The sequence below is a fragment of the Xiphophorus hellerii genome, chromosome 17 (genome assembly GCF_003331165.1).
Source record: "Xiphophorus hellerii strain 12219 chromosome 17, Xiphophorus_hellerii-4.1, whole genome shotgun sequence".
NCBI lineage: Eukaryota > Metazoa > Chordata > Actinopteri > Cyprinodontiformes > Poeciliidae > Xiphophorus > Xiphophorus hellerii.
The window spans coordinates 5,340,235-5,361,370 of NC_045688.1; the positions used below are offsets into that span (position 1 = coordinate 5,340,235).

A 21,136-nucleotide genomic window follows, 5' to 3' on the forward strand; every position below is an offset into this window, starting at 1 on the left:
ATTCAAAATGCCTCCATATTCAAAGCACAATTATATAGTCAGAAGAGACTCCACACTTTTGATGATGCATGACAGTTTTTTAGTCCTGTTCATGCTGGCTGTGCGTGGGCGACTGACTGTACAGACTAGATGGAGGTCTAGTATGTGGGTGTGTGTGTGTGTGTGAGCGTGGAGCAGAGGAGGTGTGGTAAAATCAGGATCATAAGTAGTGACATAAAACTGCAACTGACAGGCAGATGGGGGTGGGCTGAGATTGAGGTTCTTGTCAAAAATACATTATTGAATGCCGGAACTGGAAAAGCAGCTGAAGATTCTTACATAACCCAAGAGGAATCTTGTATAAAGATGCAGGAGATTACAACTTTAAAGACTCTGTTGCTTTCTGTTGTCGTACGCACATATGCAAAGAATGACGCTACACCAAGCTCCGTCATGACCGGCTGCATACTTTTATAGTAGGCAGTCAGGGTTCATAGACAGATGTGGCCAAGAAGAGAACAAATGTAAGTCAGCTCTAGCGTCATTAGTGGCTAATAAAGGCTTTCCAGTTGTAGTTTTACCAGTGTTAAAAAGAAAAATAATCATTTGAATATCATCTGTTACTGTATAACTTTTTCATTTTAAACCAGATACCAAAAATGCTCCCATATTTCAATTTTGTTCTGTGGTTTTGTGATGTAAAAAACAAACAAAACAGTCTTTATTGACTGGCTTAGAAACAAAAAGAGGAAACTACTTCCTTCCTTACTTTAAAATAATAGCATCAAGCTCAGAGAATACACCTTCATAAACTTAAGCAACTGAACAAATCACTGATGGAGTAGCTTTATAGCACTTTGTGAGACAATTTAGGAGAGTATTAAGGCATTTTTGTTATTAACCTCATGCCAAATCTTGTTACACTTCTCAGTATTAATGTATAATTATTCAGAATTTTTTTAAACTGCTGGTAGTGTGCTGTGGTAACCACAGGGGGAATAAATGCATTATATTGTCAGACAAAACGGCCACTCAACTGCAAACCTAGCAAATAGCCGTTACGTGCTGTTGCTATGGTATGGTGCTGGTAAAATTTATACAGTATATCTATATATATATATGGGCAGCTTGGTTGTGTTCAACAGCCCAACCCAAAAAAAAAACTGTTGAAGAATCCTCTTTCCAAGGAAAGAATGCCCAGCACATTAAGGCATTTAGCTCTTGTAGCAGCTTTTATCTCCTTCCTTTAACTTTGCCGGCGAGTCCTGAGAAACAACAATGTTTATTAATTAGAGAAGTTACTAATAGTACATTTAAAAAAGTACACGAGTTAAAAAGCTTGGGATCAAAGTCATTAAACCAAGCATAGTCATTAAAGTCATTTCATTTAAGTGGTGTTGTGACTTTACATCCGCAACATTTAGTGAACTTGTTCCCAACACACACATCACCCTCCACTATGAGTGCTGGAATATAAATTAGACCGACAAACAGTTGGTTGTTATAGTTTTATATTTATATATATATATATATATATATATATAACAAGAAAAAAAATAACAGTGATGTTATAGCAGTGTGTTCATGTAGGAATGTTGTTTGCAGTTCTCACTAGGTGAGGACGTAACACATAATTTTCCATCTTCAGTTTTTCAAATGGAAGTGCTGTGATTTATTTATGATGCATTCACTTGCAAGTGAACATGCTTACAGGGATAAATGCATAAAAAGAAACCATGTTAAACATGTTTACTTTTTAAAAATCAAATTATAATCATGAGTATTTCTAAAAGTAACTAAGTACATACTTTTATCTTAAAATGAGATTATGTATTGCTTTCATGAAATTGGTTCATCTATAGAGCTTCCAACCAACGTCACTGCGTATGACGTTTACGTCTCGCGCAGTCGCTCTACGCCATCTTTAAAAGCCACAGACCAAAACAAACTTTATTCCGGAGTTTTCATTGTGTTACCGACTGCAGTGAAGTCATTTTCAAGTTGGACATTGGATATCTGCGCTCCACAGAGTAAGGGGCGTTTAACTCAAGGTTGATCCGATTTATGAACGCTAATTCCGGCCAGCTGTTCTCTACCGCTCTCTCCTCAAGCGTTTGGAGGTTCACTTGGGGGCCGTCAATTTCCAAACCAAACACTCCTGTAAATAAATGCCTAGTCTTGTGACCAACTGATACAAAAAAGTGGTAATTCATGCTATTACACGAGGCACACTATCCTCTATTAAAATTTTAAGTCATATTCAATATTTTAAATTTGATTAAATATGTTTTCTTCAATAGCTTCCAAACTGTGTACCCCATTAACTCAAAATCACTGTGAAATTGTTCTACTAGACTGTATAGACGAAGCACACTCATCTTTATTACATTTTGACCCCTTTTTTAGTTTTTAATTAATTTTATTTAAAAAAATTTTTTTTTAATTTTCATAAAATGTATTACCTGAAATGATCATCACATTTGTTACCTGTAATGTTCAATTACATAAAATTCTAGGACAGGATCTATTTCGTTACATGTTCACTTCTTAAATGAAATATGTTAAATACAACAAATATTTACTTAAAGTGTGATCTATTTCATAACATTTACTTGTCACCTTTATTGTTTACTCTGAACTGTTTAATTACACATTAAATGTTTAAAGATGGGCTCTTTCATCTGGTTTGATTGTTTACATTAAATGTTTACTGCAAAATGTCTTTTTATATAATTGTTTACTTTAATCACATAAAATGTTTATTTAAAAATATAATCTTTTATTACATGTATGTTTATTACCTGAAATATTTTGAATATCAAATTTTTACTTAAAATGTGATTCATTTCATCACCTGTTTACATGCAACTTGAAGTGCTTGAAACAAACATTTCATGAATGTTTACCACATTAAATTATTAAATGAGAGAAAACAGCCACTTCCAACTGAACACATATTTCAACACAAATGGTTCATGTTCCTCTTCCGAGCCTTGCTGAGCTCCTCTCCTTGGGTTTCCTCCTCAGCCTCTCGAACTTGCTCCTCTTCTATAGCCTCCACTACTGTGTTTTCATTATTTACCTCTTCAGGGGTAAATAATGAAAACAGTCTCTGTAACTTGCTCCCCACTTGTTGATCCACCACGGTCTTGCTGCATCGCCTCTTTAATTGATGTGCATGTCGGTCCGATGTTGTGGAGTTTACCTCGCAGTGACCCATATTCAGCATTGGAACCCAGTCTGGATTGATCTAATCCATTTCATACGTCGGTTTGCCTTGATGAGGACATATCGGAACACACATCAGTATTAATACTGTAAATTTGATAACACTTGAAAACTTAAATAGTTTACTTCACAATAATGGAATAACCTCGATGTCCACTGACAAAACTCGGACTATGGTACATAAAAAATATAAGCCCGACCTAAACAAGGTTAACCCACTTAAATGAACTCAACATAACTGAACATGAGTGCACCTGGACAAAATCATAGCAAAGAATTATGACACATCATCAACAAAGTGAATTTAGACACTCACCAGAATGGACATGTCTGGAGCAAACTTGTAGATATTTTGGGATGTTGGAGAACGTAACATCAGGACGTCTCAACCGCTGATACCCATGCCATTCGTCTCCTTTTCGTTAGCTCACTAACGAAACGTCTCAACCGCTGATACCCATGCCATTTGTCTCCTTTTCGTTAGCTCAGCCCCCTCGCGTTGTTTACAGGCAGGAAAACAGTGAAATAAAAGTCTGTTTTTCATCTTTTTACTGTTTTGGTCGTGTGATCGGACATTACATCCAATAACGCAGCAAGTTCGTACCATTGCTAAATTATTTTAAGTAACTTAGATTCAAAATATCTGTGAGACAGTCGTTTTTGTCGGTTATGTTTATAGCCCTTGAAGATGGCGCTCCTATCCCTACGTCTAGAGCAGTGAAGTCATATTCCAAAGCTCTATAACTTGTTAACAGGTTATAAATGAGCCCAGTCTGAGGAAACCACGACAAACCAGAAAGGTCATGCATTTCAATCACTGTATCTAAGCAAGCTTCTCATTTTTCAGAGTTGCTGCACAGGTTTCCAGTTCACTTCCTACACAGCCTGAAGTGTACCAGAAAGAAGTCAACTGCAGTAACCCAAAAAACACATCCAGTTATTGGATATGTCTAGCATCACAGAACTTGTGTCATCCTGGGGATGTTATGAACCTCAGCTTCATATCAGCAAACGTACCGCAACCGGACAGTTTAGGAAATATATCCCACATCCGAGTCTGCAGAGTGAGAAGCCGCTTTCACAATCTCTTTTCAGTTACCCAGCAGCAAGCAGGGACCTGGATGAGATTTGCACATAAGTGTTCGGATCTAACCTGGAGATGTGTGAGGCAACGTAAGGTTGCTTTTCACTTTCAGACCTAAAGGGACATTAGCATGCCACTGCCTCTTTTTTTTTTTCTTTTTAAATCCTGCTTATTAATCTGCTCCCTTCAATCATGTCTCTAAAACTAAAATGAATTCTGCATTATTGGTTACATGTTTCACTTGAAATTATACGCAATTACTAACACTTTTCTAAAGGAGGTTAGGGAGTGATGACTCACCAGCAAGGAAAAATAGAACAAAGCAGCTGAGTTTTATCCAGCTTAGCTGCATGTTGCTACTCCCTGGCTGTCTCTCACCATCATCTTTAATTCTGTTTGCCTCTAATGAAAACATGCTGACAGCTAATACCCAGTTTAATTTTACACCCCGTTTTCCTTTTGTATTAGAGCAATAAATACAAGTGACAGGACGAGCAAGGTGTTATCTCTCCATTGGATACACAAAAAAAAACTAAAATAAAAACCATGTCTGGCCTTGGACCCTCATTTTAGTTGTCACAGTTGATCATTACTTAAATCACACAGTCTCTCATCCAACCCAACAGAGGAAGGTGATTTTAGTCAAGAGTGAGAAATTAGTCACCTGAAAAATTCCATCTAAACAGAGACTCATTTATCTATCCATCAATTTTCTACACTTAGTGTAACAAGGGTCCCCTCGGGACAATTTACCAATAATCGACACACACAAGACAGACAAATATGTACACCCTCACATCCAAGGGCTCTTTGGAGTGGACAGTTATGATCATATGCATAATTTTGCAAAGGGGCCGTTATATGCAAAGAACCAGCATAACCAAAAAGGTAGTCAATCCATAGTCAGTTACAGGATGTAAAACTGTTATTTAGCCTATTTCTGGGTCTAATACAGTCTAGGCCCAAACTCTAAACTGACACTATTGGTCTTAGGTGTATGCAGCTATATGTTAGTAGGAATGGAAAATAAATCAGTCATATATGTCATGATAGACACATCAATCAATAGATATTACATCTGATTGAATGTTCAATAATTTCACTGAACTCCGATCCTGAACTCTACAGCATTCTGGTTGATGTAGGCAGAAGAAAGACTTTAGCTGACCAAACTCTCACGGCCATCAACTAATTCACTCACTCTTTGGTTATCTAGCAACAACCTGTTAAGCAATTTGCGCAGCGGCATTAAGGTTTTGCCACCATGCTCAATAATTGATTAAAAAGAAAAACCGGCGTGGAGTGAAAACTGTGGATAAAACAGAGGGGGTCATATCACCAGTGTGGCAGAACTGCAGATATTTAGAAAAAAAAAACTAATCCATAATAATTGGTAGACAATTATCTATAGCAACTGATATGAAACATTTATAAGTCATAGGTTTTTCAGCCATATCTTCTAACCCAACATGTTAGTAAGGTATACAAGGACAGCAATATTATTTTGAGGAGTAGGAATTGTGGAATGAAAAGTCATTTTCCTACATTATGTTTATGCATGCTATGGGAATTACTGCTGTTTGTCTGTATGAGTTTCCAATAGCGATGTCTGGTATTATGTAATGTGAATTCAGTTAGTCTTTCACATGTTTAAACAAATAAATAAATAAAAATCTGCCCCCTATAATGACGCTCCATTTACCAATGTGCAAAAACCAGTTTATTTACTTAGAGACTTAAACTGTCTGACAATTTCTGGAAATGACAAGACCCAAATCTTATCAAAACAGCACATTGTCAATGCCTAACTTTAACTTTAAACTCTAACTTTAACAGCAGCTTTCATAGAAAACAAGAGATAAAAAAGCAGCGCAAACTAGAATATGAAACAACACAGAAAAACGGCCTCTTAACAGTAAAGAAGGACAAACACGAAGATGCAGCTCTCACTAGATATCGGAAAGAATCTGATCAATGGAGATAAAATTTAATGCTTAATCTTCTCTGTTGTGTGCTCTATTCACAATTCATAAACTGGATAAAATCTTTAGCTCTAATGTCTGCAGCACTTCATAGGAGGACGAGGCTGTCTGAACTAAAACCCAGAAGGAAAAAGTTAAAAGTGGACATTGATAAGAACAAAACTTTGATGGTAGAAGTGGTGGGTGATACAGAGAGAGAGAGCGATTAGCCAGATAGATGTGACATTATTTGAGGTCTTGAGGTTTATTCTATGTGCATCTTTAAACATTAATTTGCAAACACACATTGAGAGAATTATTTCATACTTAATTATTTCATATTGTTATGTGTCATTAACACATAACAATAGGATTAATGCCGAGGTTTGCTCAGTCAACAGGTCTCTGAACTTCAGGTGTTGGTAGTAATTTTTCAGACATGGAGCAACTTCAAACTGCTGAGGTTTTACCCTGTAGAGACAAAATGATAGAACTACTAGACAAAAAAGACATTCTTCCATACAGACCAAATCTTTTTAGTTGCACTGCCAAACTTTATCATTTAAAAAGATAAGTGAGGTCTGTACAAATCTGTAACATTTAATTAGCATTTTTGGAGACCTGAGCACAGCATGTCCTTAACATGGGGTGACTTTGCTGAGACTTCAATACTTGGGACAACTGGAACATTGTGTCTAAATTGATTTCCACTATAATGCCATCCCAAAACCATATAAATAAAATGGGTAACATTTCTCAAATTTAAGAACCGCAGCATTGCTTCGCCAAGATGGTTGCTGATGTTCTCCTTTTCTGACTTTGTTTTATTCCAAACTTGTAACCTTCTTCTAAAACGTTTACTTTCTACGCAATGAAATGCATTAATTTGGCTGGAACTTTCCCTTTTAAATCCTATGAACACAGCATGAGTCTACTTATTTTAACCCATGACAATCATTCAAACATTTCCCAATCACTGTATTCAATTTCACACAACAGCCAGACATAGGTTATGAATAATCACTGTCAAAAGTCATACTCATAGTATTTTGAAGTCAGACTTGATGACAAGCTCGATGAACCTGAACTACAGCTGAGGAAATTACCATTTAGCAGCCCTTCCAATTGAATTGGTGGGGAGGGAGGAGCATATGGACTATCGGATACAAGGAACCTGCTTTTATCACATGCTGTCCATCATGTGATAGATGGTTGATGATAGAAGCAGATTGACCGATTTGACCACAAAAAGTCAAATTAATTAATGTGAAGGAGAAAAATAAGGAAGTAAAAGCAATTGCTACTAAAAGTCTAACAATAAGTATATTTGATGAACATGTCAAATACGGAACATGCTTTTTTTTTTTGGCAACTCAGCTCACACAGAAGAACTTTCCCAGAATGACAACTTCCACAAATGCCACAGAAAACTTTTGAGTTCCACATGTTAAACTCCGTGAAAACTGATTTTGAATAGCAAACATGCAAGTTCCCCTTTAAATTCTAAATACTCACTCGTGTAACAATGGGTTTGTAGAGGCCCAGCTGACAACTGACTTATACAACAAGAACTTTTAGAAGCAAGAGGAAGTGAACTAGTAAAGTTGGGTCTTGTCACGTTGCAGGACTACATGTATTGATAGGCTCAACCTTTTTACAAGACACTGTGTCCTGTCAACTGGGGCAGATTTTAAGAGTCGACATCTCAATAAGTTGCTTTTGACACTTCAAATGTTGCTTTTCTTGTGGGAACATTTCATGTTCTAAACAGGGAAAATGGACAAGTAATGAAAAGGATTTTCACAGTCATGTGGTCAGGTGGTTGCAGGACGTTCGTTTTAAGCAGACGAGACGAACCAAGCTCCAGTGAAAGTCCTCCCACTGCAGTATACAACAAAGTGTTTTGCCTTGATTGTAGTTTACTACAGTGAAGTAAAAAGAGAGGAATGTCTACAAATTCATCAGAGGAGGATATAATGGCCGATGAACTTTAACGTCTCATTTATTTAGCATGTTATTGGAAAAGAAAAAAGAACAGAAGGCATCAGTAAGACGCTTGCCTGCTTCATCAAACCAAAACCAAATAGGTGTTTGTGCTTTGGTCCAACAGTACCTGCTACCTCACAGCCTGGGATAATTACTACTCAAAACTATCCATTCTTCTCTCTGGCTAGAAAACTGCTTTCTGGATGGTGAGTAGTTGGAGCTGTTTTCCACATAAAGATAGCCATGAAATTTTGACCAATCGTACAGTAGTTTCACAAGCCCTGGGGTGAGCAAAATGTTGGCTGGGGAGGTTGTGACAAAAAGAGGTGGACGACATGAGGCTGAAAACAAAATGACAAGATTTTCGTCACCAGACTGTGATGATTTCGGCACATCGGCTTGACAATGCTGAGCCTTAACACAGCGCTGTCCCTCCACCACCTGGAAATACTACAACATCAATGTATTTTTGCTCATGTTATTCATACACTTAAAATCTCATACCAGCCCATGTCTAGTAAGAATGATTTCCTTAGAGCACCACTATGTTAATTACCAAATTAAGGGCAATTAAAGTTAAATTTACTCTAGGGGAATATGTGACTTCCAGCTTTTTTGGAGGGAAAGAATTACATTTAGTCCCACATAAAGCCCTGAACTTTAAAATGTCAAAAGTTAGAATTTCAGTTCACTGATTAACGGCCACAGCAGCTCAATCATACACTGAATGAAAAAAAGAGAGAGAGCTTGGAAATGTTAAGGATTAGCAAAGGATTGGCTTAAGAGCTTTGAGAAATGACTGACCAACTAATTATAAATCCCTTTTCAATTGTCAAGCCTCTATAATCTTACATGATGCCTTAATTTCCCATGCCAATAATGACTGAATGGACTGAAACTGAGTAAAACTGCAAAAAAACAATTGGTCAGGTTTGGAATTAAGAAGTAGCTGGGGACTCGAATTGTCAACACGGGTGAAGCAAAAGAAATCAATTCAACAGTTGCTAGTCAACTTTCTCTAAATAATCTTTCACAAACCTGAGGATTTAGAAAAAAAAACTGGGGATGCAGTGAATATTGAAACAGACAATCTTAAAAATTGGCAAAATTTGATTAATGTTCAATTAATTAACAGCTATATTCCAAAATGTGAATTACACACATATTTGAAGCATTTTGGTTTGTTTAGATGATTATGTCATACAGCTAATAAAACCCAAAAATATAGTTTCTCAGATAATGCCAATAATACATAACAGTGATATTATTAAGGTCTACACATAGTGGGGAAGACTGCCAACTAGGCAGTTATCCTGCCAACCTTTTGATAAAGGTTGACAGTTTTTTTTACACTTCGAGATCAACTAAAACATTTCAACACCGAATTGAGGGTTGAAACTGAGCCACCAACATTACACCCTTGATCCACTGTGGGTGGTAGTACTAAACCCGTTACCTCTATGAACTGTGAGGGGTAACGAGGAATTACAGAAAGACTGATTTGGTGCAAAGTACAGACAGAGGCAGAAGCAGAGAGCCCACAAAACAGATATAGTATGATCTGATGCAGATAATTTGACATGGATGGTGCTCTGCTCTGCTCAGATCTAAAGCAGTGAACGCATTTGGACAGCATGCATAAGAACTGTGACAGAGCTTGCCCCCAGGGAACTCCCCTCGGGGAAACCCCGTAGGTTACATTGACTGTTAAAAGCCACACCCTTTTACATCTGTAATTGCAGATATGAAAGTTGAAAGCACACAGGACCCATCGTCTTGGTGAATCAACTTACACATGAAAGGAAAAAGTGCCCTGTAATGAGTGGGCGAGTGTTGAGGGTGGTGGCTACTGTTGGACCGTTATGCCAATGCCCTCAAAGACGGTGAGCCACAAAACGCAAGCGATAAAGAGGCTGCTCTATTCACAGGGTTCTGTATCCAAGAACATACACAGAAAGTTAAGAGAAAGGAAATTGTGGGAGAAACAAGTGGACTAGTAACGCATAATGTGATGCAAAATCCATTCAACAATTTAGCAAGAGGATTGCCTGGCGTAGACTGTGACTGGAGTTGGAGCTTCAAGAGCTGGAACATAGACACAGGCTACAACTGTTGCAACTTCTGAACCAGAGGCGACATCAAAGCCACTTGACTGGGGGTGAGGCGAAAAGGGAGTAAACTGTCGCAGTGTGATCCAAAGTTCTCTTTTCAGATAAAAATAAAGGTTGCATTTCATCTAAAATGAAGATCCAAGAATGTGGAGAGGCACTGAAACCAGGTTGCTTGTGGCCCAAAACTCAGCACATCACCACTTTATGCTTCACCCCTGTTGACAAGCTGAATGGAGATGATTTTATTTTCAGGACTAGCCACCTCCTCACAATGCCAAAGGTACCAGTTCCTGCTTTAAACTTGTGAAGTATTTTCAAGTGGGAGACAACAGATCCAACAGCACAGACAAGAGGACGGCTTCCATCAAAGCAACCTGGGCTTTCATTACATCTCAGCAGAGCAACAGGCTGATTACCTCCATGTTATGTCACACTGATGTTCTAACTTCAGAAAAAAGGAGCACATTTTAAGTACTGAGTGCATATACTGTATTGAAATTCATTTTATTTTTTTCTAAGAAACTAAATTTTGTTTTTTTTATTCATTCACTGTAAGAGTCAAAATTTACAGAAATAAACCCTTGAATAACAATAAGAATTATTTTTTTTATGTAATTAGTGAAAAGAATTAAGATTTGAGACATTCTAATTCATTAAGTTATACCAGTACACAGAGTGGTGAGCAAATGAGGACAAATAGATTTACAAAACAAGCAATGTCACTTATAGTAATACGACGGTACCAAACGTTCAGCAACACGACACAGCGACATGCATGTTTAGACAACTCACACTGTCAACCACTAAATTCCTTCCCTGCAGTTTCTTTTTTTTCCCCATACTTCACACAGCTCAGAGACTTCTAGGCTGATAAAAAGGCTGAAACGTAAACAGGGCACACCACTTCCACTATCAATAAATGAAAGGTCACGATTCACAAAGTAAGCTAATGACTGTAGCTGCGATGAGAAATGTTTTCCGCTGCAGTAAAGCGCAGTGTTTATCACATTATTGTCCGATTGAAGGAGGCCAGGAAGATTTTTCCTTGCTCTGAGGCACTGCATGCAGCCGACTGTTGCTGTTACAGTGAATATGTGGTGCCGTTTTAATCTGGGATCAAACTGAAAATCCCCTCCCATAAGAGTTCAGTCAAGGTCATTCTGACGATTAGGCCGACCGTCTACGGAGAGACAAATTCATACAGAGGTAAGAGGAGAGGGAGGGGGGCCAATGACAAGCACACCCCAGTTGGATATTCTGCAAGCTGAATATATTTAGAAACAGCACAAACTGTTTTATGGTGCTGTAAAATAACTTGAACAAAAAGATAACACCCAGAAAGCTTCATTGTTTGGTTTGCCGCACGTGGGAGTGTGACCTGCCTGAAGACTGGTGCTGTGCCCAGGGAAACAGCTGGTCTGTCTGAAGCCTACACACAGACGCATGCACATACACACTGAGGGTGAAAGGAGGGTGTGAGGGACAGAACCAGCGGCCTTGAAATAGACCGGGATAGGTCCCGGGTCAGATCCGGCCCGCCCGGCCACCTGTCTGGCATGTGAGCATTTCCAAGGAAGTGTAGACAAGGTAATTATAATATAGCAACAAGTCGCCTTGAAAATACTTTTGCACGTTATCACCTCCTAAATAGCTGTCACTACTAGAAATGTTATTTTTTAAAATACAGGAAAAAAAGCAATACTGTACCATCTATAGCTGATGTTTTTAAACGGCTGCAGAGTCCTTGAGTATCTCCATAAGTTTCACTGATTTTGGTTATCGCCTCAGCGCCTCTGAGCTCCATCAAGGAGCGCAGTTCTTTGAGTGTGCAGCCAAATTCCCCATCATGGTTGGCCTCCATCAGGGAGTTCTTCACCCCACTGTACGAGTTGTTCGCCATTGCCTTGCTTCCTGCTGCCAACTCAGTCTTTTGCAAAGCGCTGCTGCTTTGACCCGACAGTGGGGCTAAAATAGAAAAGTGTTGTCCCTTTTTAAAGAGAGGGGGAAAAAAAACTTAAATCCTCAAGAGTGCAAATACACTGATGGTTCCCATAAACAGCTGACGGGCCCTTTACAGGCAGCTGGAGTCGCATGTCAGGTGGTGGTGTAGGGATATTACAAAACAAGCCATTATATCCCTTGGAGAGCTGAGTTCCTAATCGTTCATGGTGACTGAAGAACGCCCGCAGAGCCGGAGATCACCTTGCAAGCAGATCTGAAAGACAAGAGCAAACTATCAGAGAGTGAACATTAACACTGTTAAGTTTAATTTTAGAAGCAGGAAGGTAGTGATATTTTCACTGAATACTTCTTACAACTATGAAAACAATTTATTTACATAGCTCATACGATACACAATGTTCAAAAAAGCGAAAGCGTTTAGCTGTGGTATGAAGCAAGGCTGATTGGAATCTTTAAAACATATTCCCAGCCTGAATAGAGCATCTTTGGGGGCCAGTCTTTTTTTGTTTTCATACTCGTAATTAAGACTTGCTTCAAGTCAGGAAAAAGAAAAGGGTCAAACAAACAGCAACCTTGATAGTTGTCGCTGATCTTTGCACTCTTGAGGATTTATGTGAATTTATGTTGTTTTGTAGAATAAGCACTCCATACAACCAACTTCTTTTTTCCACAAATAGTATCATAAACATAACAAGGATTTCACACATTGAACTCATAATCAAGTAAGGGCCAAAGTTATAAAATACCCTCAAATCAAATAGTCCTGTATTACAAAAGCTCTATTGGTACTTGTCACACTTCTCCACTGATTCAACTTCAAACAAAGCAAATTACTCGTTCTGGTTGCAAATAACTTTGGCATTCTGCTGACCAATTAACTTTCTTTCAGTGTGAAAATAGTTGTCAAACCACCAGGCTGCATTGTCGTCTTGTAGACTGGTTATGTTTACCGCTAGAAAGCTTTGTTTTGCACAGATCTGGATGCAGCATGGCTTGTGTCATGCTGCAAGTTATTCACACGAACTTGTTCTTCGTGTGAACAAGTCTTGGTTTGGTTTAAAATTCAGATAAATGACGCATTTCTTGAATTTGTTCTATGTCATTAAGTCCTTTCAGAACCTATAATAAAAAGTGAAGGAAAGCTGAGATTTTGGGGGGAAAAAACAGATGGGTGACTGACTTTAGTCAAGCACACAGGATTGCCATGGTGTGGATAACTGGGAATCTACAAGATGTAAACAAAGCGTTTGATACTATGGTAATAACTTTGTTTTGAAGAGACTGGAATATTAATTAGAGATACAAGAACTGCAACAGGCTGAATCAGGTAACAAGTTCAGGTTTACATATTGAAAACAGCAAAACAACAATTACAGCTCTGAAACAATGTTTTACAACTGTAAAACTAATACAAAAAAACTAACTAATCCTTTAAAAAATAAGGCAATTAAAATAACCAGCACACTGCAAATACATTTCACATTTACCAATCAAAAGCATACAGATTGCTATAACTTATTTAAATTAGCATGTCAATGTACTAAATGGAAGAAGCGACTAAAAAACAAACTAATGTACCAAGAAGATGTGCAAATCTGAAGTTCATCCATCAGTGATCCATTTAATTTCGAAACCTTTCATTACCTTGTGATCGCATAAAGCTGAATGAATGTGGCAATTAAAAATAAGTGAGAAACATGGCCAGTATGGCTCCATCAACTAAACCCCGTAAACACTGATGAGCCTTTATGTACACAACCACACAATCAGCTGCAAAACTGTATTCATCATTAACGGCTATTACGACCACAGCGGTGAAATGCTGATAAAATGGGGCTTTTTCATGTTAGAGAATCTTGCAAAATACAAAACCGAGTTTTGAAGGTTTCCGTAGAAGCACCAATGCTTCCCTCAGGCAATACTGTCAGGAGACCCAGTAATAATTTCCACTGTTTTGCTAATCATACCCAGCTATATTTGTCTGTGAACCCGAAAGATGAAAAACAAGTTAATCACAAGAATGCTTCACATGTTTAGAGGGTCAGTAATATTTTAAATTTGCATGTGTGCGCCACCATTGTGGAGAATATTCTTTTTTTTTTTAGGATATGTCTTACAACTCATTTATAACCTTTTATGCCTTTGTCCCTTTAAGAATAAGTTCCCTCAAAATCTGTGCAAATTTAAAATGTAGAAAAAATAAACTGCATTTAGATCATTCTCTTAAATCTAAAAGAATATAAAATCCTTTTCCCATGTTGAACTTATTCTGACCATGCTTCTTGTTTCCGTTAAATATGTTTGTTATTCGAAGGGTTATGCTCTAAGTTTACAGGCCAACTTTTGTCTCCTTGTGTTTCCAATGCCCAAATGGGAGCTACATTAGAAGAACTCAAATAAAGTGAACTTTAACTGAATTTGAAAAAAATCCTCATTTTATATGCCAGTTTCAAAAGTGATCCAAACATGACAATGAAATTAAAGCTGTTCACTAGTTTAGAAAAATATTAAAATATTATTCTGACCAACCATATCGATGAACAGGTTGTCATGTGACCATGTGGGAGAAAACTAAAACAAAAGGAGGGTAAAGCTCAACTGAGTTTTAATCTTGCATTTAATCAGTCTGCAAACAGTACACACTAGAAATGATTCGTATGAAGCTCATCCAACATTGACTGAGGGGAACTAGAAAAGAATAAACCTTCATGACAACTGAGGATTTTTTTTGTTTTGTTTTTTTAAGAAATCACACATCAAACTTCAGGCCAAAAAGACAACAGACCATCTGGTTTATTGTAAAAGGTCAAGGTGTGTGATGGTCACTTGTTTAATTTATGCACATATTCTTGGTAATCTGTGCTGATGCATCGAAAGCCACATGTTGCGTACAGGTTCTGGAGCAACAGTTGCTACCATCCAGATGGCTTTTCGGTTTGAGAGAAGACTTTGCTTATTTTATGAATTCAATGCCGAGCCACACTGGACTGAATGCTAAACTGGCCTGCCCGTCTGTGTGGAAATGCTCTCTATTCAAACGTTCTCCAGCACTGTGAAAGGGAAAGACATGCAACAAAGGAGGCCCCAAACTGTCAAGCACCTCAAAACCTTCAGTAAGCAGGAATCATGAGCCATCTGCTTTTCGAACAACAGAAATTCTCGCTTTTGGAAATTCCCAGAGTGGTTCTAAAAGCACCACAAGTGTAATAACCCTTTTGGTTTGTAATTGGCAGAACAAGTCAATAACATTTTTAATTTGATCAATTAGAAGTCCTATAATGATTTTAAAATACCTTTAATGAACATAATGTGCCTGCAAGTAATTCGTTCTCTTCTCAGATTAAGAGTAGACTTCCCCCGCCCCCTCGAACTTATCTGTTAAAATATTTACCTGTAATTCTAAACAGATTATCAAAGATTTTTCCCATGAACTAAAGTTCTATACTCTTCTGTTTATAGATAAACCTGTATGCATGCATCTCTATCTAATATTTAACTGTTGATTTAAAATATAAAATGTATTTGCAGTTTCTTTATTAAACCAAGAAACATTTAGAATCTGCCTAAAAGGAAGAGAAACTCGAGACTAAACCACAGGACTGCTGAGACATCTTGCAAAGGAAATGATACAACTTTTTTTTCTGTTCAACCACAACTAAATTACATCTTTACAACATTTTTGACTGTTAAATTTTCCTAATATAATGCTGTCTTTGTTAAATCAAAGTACATGAGGATAACATGGCACACTATTAGCTTTTGGTAATAATTGATGTTAATTGGTTAACGGGCCTTTTTCAACAGAAGTGCGCTAATCCTACTTTTAATCTGTGCTTTCTTTAAAGGCTGAAAGACTGTCTTAGTGGACACTTATAATCTTTAAAGTTTGGAAGGAAAATCGAATTTATATAATTCTACCCATAAACCCTCTAAAGGTGTAACAAGTATTGGCGCCTAAAATATTGATGTTTAAAATCATATTCCATGAAGGACCACACAAATGAAAAACAGAACGGTGAAGTCAAATCACAGCTTGATGACCTCAGACCATCAGTGTGTTTTTACTTCAACTTCGCTAACATTAGAGATTTTTGTTGTGGAATTTGGCATTTGCTAAACACATGCCTATCAGAGTCAAAAGCTACGAATCAGGGGCATGCTGTGGTGGCGCAGGGGGTTAGCACGCCCCACGTTTGGAGGCCTTAGTCCTCGACGCGGACGTCACAGGTTCGACTCCCGGTCCCGACGACCTTTGCCGCATGTCTTCCCCCCTCTCCTCACCCTCCTTCCTGTCTGCCTACTGTCGGAAAAATACGAGCCACTAGCGCCGCAAAAACTCTGAGAAAAAAAAAAAGAAAAAAAAAAAGCTACGAATCTGAATACAATAGTACTCTTACATATTACAGTGTTTACAATATTTATTTTTTAAAAAGTGTAATGAGTTTAGATATGGCCTGATAAACCTACAATTAAAATGTATAGAATTATATAGTTTTATATATGGAGTAAAAAGGTGGGAAATTGTAAGCCTGAGAACAACTGTGAGTAACACTTTGAACAAAATGGGTCTTCCAAATACATCTCCAAATTAAACATCAAAATGAAAATTTGTCTAATTTGATCTCAATGAGGGGAAAAAAGGGTTCTTTGCCATTTTACACAATGCTCTCTGTTGTATCCAGACAATTCAAATTACAGTAACTAATGTTCTGTTAAAATTGTTCATATTTGTAAATGCACTAGCAAGCACAGCTACAAAATCTATTAGGTGACAGCAATGCAGGTTTACAAGATTCAGTGTGTTCACCAATAACCCAACAAAGTCCAACCAATAGACACCAGATAAGGAGAAACTTCACTGTCAGCGCGAGATACTAAAGTTTAACCAAGAGAACAGTCAGCTGTGCTACATGTGACAAGGCTGTAGAGTTCATCCTGTGATGTGATTGACAAAAGAAATGTGTCTGTGGTAACATTGAATCCCATAGACGCCAAAAACAATCTGAATAAAGATGAGAATGTCCCACCTACACAGCTCCCTCTGATCAATATAATCTTGAGGAGTCACTAATTGTTACGAGCCAGAAAGGTTTATAAAAAAAGAAAGAGAAAAAAATTAACCTAAAAAAAGAAGAAGAAAAAAAACAGTCCTATTTTGAAATAGCTGTTTAATTGTTTTTAGTTACCCAGCAGCAGGACCAGAGTGCAAACAATGGTGTTTGTAGTAGAGCTGCACAATGTATCGGATTTCAGAAACGCCAAGCACTGCATGCAATATTTGGAGAGATATTATATTTCAAGTGCTGGGCATTTACACTCCGCATAGGAGTAATATTTTTGGCTGTTTGAATGGATGCTAACTTCTCTTAATGTCCAAAAGAGGTATTTATTTTAGTAGTAGAGATGCTGAAGCCTGGTTAAGCGGTTAAGTTTCAGAATCCATTGTACAATTTACATATTTTTCCAAGCTCTGCTCTAATCTGGAATATGTTTTTCCTACTACTCAACATATCATACTTCTGCTTAATTCAGAATTTGATTTTACATTTCAAAAATGTTTTTTTTACCCTTTTCACCCTCCTACCAAACAGGATGTTCACTTTTATCACTGAAACAACTGAAATATTGCAATCTTAGACGATATCTAGACAAGTTAATTTAAAACATTATAGGTTATAGGCTTGTCACTGAAACAAACAAATAATGCAGCACTACAGAATCAGAAAATCCTAAATACTTTCTGCAGTGTAATTACCTCAGGAAAAGTCGTCTGTTAAAACATCATCACGACTTCCTGATTAGCCAGATTCTACTCTAACACTACAAAGCTACAGCCCACCACTTAATTAGCCACACACAATGAGGCTGGTTCATGAAAACGAAGGACATTAGAATTGTTTTTATAAAGTTCAGACAAATATGCATCACTGTACAGTAACTAGGGAGACTTCCCTGAACATTTCTATCAAGGTCTGAAGAGAAAATATGAAAGAATTACGTATTTAATTTCTTATTGTATAAAAATGCTTTATAAAAACTGCTCTTCCAGGCATAGAGTTATGCTGAAATGTAATCAAGGCTGAAGAGAAATGAAAGCAGGATGAAACCAAGCTTTTTATGGAAATAATAAAAGCGGTTCAGATGACTTCTAGATTCTCGCATCATTGTTGAATTTCTTCACCCCTGGATCAAACACACATACCCCCACACACACGCACACCCCCGCACAAAAACCACCCAGTTGTTCCTGAAGAGATATTTAAAATTCTTAACCGAAAAAATAAGTATCTTTATGCTGAATTTGAAGAGAAACATAAAACAGGATCACGGGGACGATCCAATCAGGTATGCAGAGATCAAAGATGGTCACTTTTTCTTTGATCCTTTCTGATAAGTGATCAGCAGGTCAAATACTTTCTAATCATTAAATGCATCAGAGCCAAGAACTTCAACTTTTCAGTTTCATAATTCAGATAAGGCGCTTCAAGAGGCTTAATCTTGTAATTTCTTCATTTTTTTGTTAGACTCAAACTGCTACCTCCATCAAAGCACTTTTTTTTCTTTTATGTTTTATAGCCTAAGAAAACTGAAAATTAGAAAAGCTTTCTTATCATTGCTTAGCATAAAAATCTGTTTCAACTCATTAAAAAATGAGTTGAAACAATATGTACCAAGCGGGTATTTGCTAGAAATACAGAAGAAATTTTCATTTTGGTGCATTTAATCAACGGGGAAGAAAACATGACTGTCAATATTTGAGCTGCCAATCACATTACATACAAAACTAGAAAAAAAAAATTTCACGGAGATAAAGGGCTCGAATAAATACCTGCAGAATTTTCTTAAATCAATTTAAAAGTTGCGCTAATGAGATTTTACTGAAACCAACATGAAGTCCAGGTAACTTGGTTAAACTGTCAGATATCCTTTTAAATTCTTCAACCTTGCGCTGGCAGAGAGACAACTACGTTTCATATGTAGTTCACACAGCCCTGCTTAAAACGGAATATAAATAAACTCATACAGATAGGGGTGTTACAAAACGAGGGCGACGCTCCTGCCCTCACAAGTGCACTCCGTTGTGTGCGGAGTGCACTACCAGGTGCCTAACGCACGTCAAAAACAATTAATTTAAAAATATGCTAATTCAACAGCAGAATAAAATTCAGTTTCAGATCATTTCTGATGGTTCATCTATGAAGTTTAGATTGTCAACATGTGTGTTCACATTAGTTTGGTAGAGCCAAGATGCAATATGTCCAGTTGGGCAAATAGCATTAGAAGTGAAAGAGAAGACGCATCTGAAACTCAATTGGACCGAGCGTAAAAAGCCCTTCCCATCTGGAAATCTAATGAAAACACAATGCAGCTTTTATACAAGGTTCTTGGTCAAAGGGTTCAGCTAAACAGATTGAAGTAATAGCAATTAGCTGGCATGGAACAAATGTGGTTCTTTAAATAAAACCCAACAGACTGTAAAAATATGTCAATGGTAACAACTGGAATCTATGCAAATCTTCAACACATTTCTGCAGCTGAACAGGGTCGAGTGTTTACAACAACTTAAAAAAAACAACAACCTTGTTCTGGCTGTACATTGAGAGTTATTCATGCATGGTTTGCCCAATTTGCTTAAACTGATAAAAAATAAAATAAAAATAAAATGCTGCAGCTCCCTAGTGAAAAACTAATGTGTACCATTAGCAGAGTCAACCTTGCAGATTTCTGTTTTTGCTTTTTCTTGTCAGATTTAAATGTTTCAGATAATAAAACAAATTTCAATATTGGATAATCTGAGTAAATATAAAAAGCACTTTTTGAATGTTTTCATTCATTAAGGGCAAAAGATAGTCAAACCACCCTGGCCCTATGTACAAAAATAATTGCTCTGCATGTTGGTTCATAACAGTTATTTCTGAGTTTAGAGGGACAAACACTTTTTCACAGCACTGTTTAAAAAGCAGGTTTGTTTGGTCAGTTTCCAGTCAACAGGATTTGGACATATCTGCCTGGACTGACGATTCAAACAGCAGGTAAACCCAAGTCACTTTGCTACTTGTTCTGGACTAGTTACCTGTATCAGGTTATGCCATCATATTAAACATTAATGTTTGAAAACTTAAAATTTTCTGTCATTTCATTTCAAGGGTTTAAATTCTTACAATATGCCTGAAAGACAAAAAAAAACAAGACTGAAGTTTTCTCCAACTGTAAGAACCAGAGAATAACAGAACTGCACCTGACCCCACTGTTGCTGCTCACTACTGGTCAGCTGGCTGAAAAAAAGCCGCTATATTTATCCATTGTGTGGACATCCACAATTATTTCCAGTAGCAAAAACACACAGCCATGGAGAATAAACTAGAACATCACCACATATAATTAAATATTTAGGTGTTTACACTACAAAAATACTTACGCATTTTTGTAACACTTATGTATTGAATATTAAATCTATATAGATATCATCATGGCAGTAGTATCCTAGGAATAATTATTCATTTTCTGTTTTAAACAAACACTATTCTATCACATCATACATGCTTTATATTTTTATGCAAATTCAGTTAAACTCATCGCTCCTGCAACTGCTGTTTTGCTTCACACTGAAAAATAAGGCTGAGTATTTTTCTTGGCCTTGTGGTCGTTCCAGGCCACGTCCAGAAAACGGTCTTGAACTTGTTGCCTAGACTGACTCATTACTTCTTACGGTGGTTTCTCCTTTTACCACATAAAAAAGGTGTTGAATATTTGTGGCTCGTGCTTTGTTGAGGGTGTCTTAATATTGTGGTTAAGATTGCTATTTTTGTTATGTTGCACCTTAG

At 37.3% G+C, this 21,136-nt stretch overlaps 1 protein-coding gene across 4 annotated transcripts in view; it reads right to left on the bottom strand.

Moving 5' to 3' along the window:
• The window catches only part of atp2b1a (ATPase plasma membrane Ca2+ transporting 1a), a 45,835-nt gene that overhangs the window by 19,756 nt on the left and 4,943 nt on the right, over window positions 1–21,136 (bottom strand). For all 4 annotated transcript variants that reach the window (XM_032590106.1, XM_032590105.1, XM_032590107.1 and 1 more), the window contains exon 2: window positions 12,057–12,564. In XM_032590106.1, coding sequence (XP_032445997.1) covers window positions 12,057–12,249 — 193 coding nt within the window. In that variant the 5' untranslated portion in view covers window positions 12,250–12,564. The remainder of the gene's footprint in view (window positions 1–12,056; window positions 12,565–21,136) is intronic.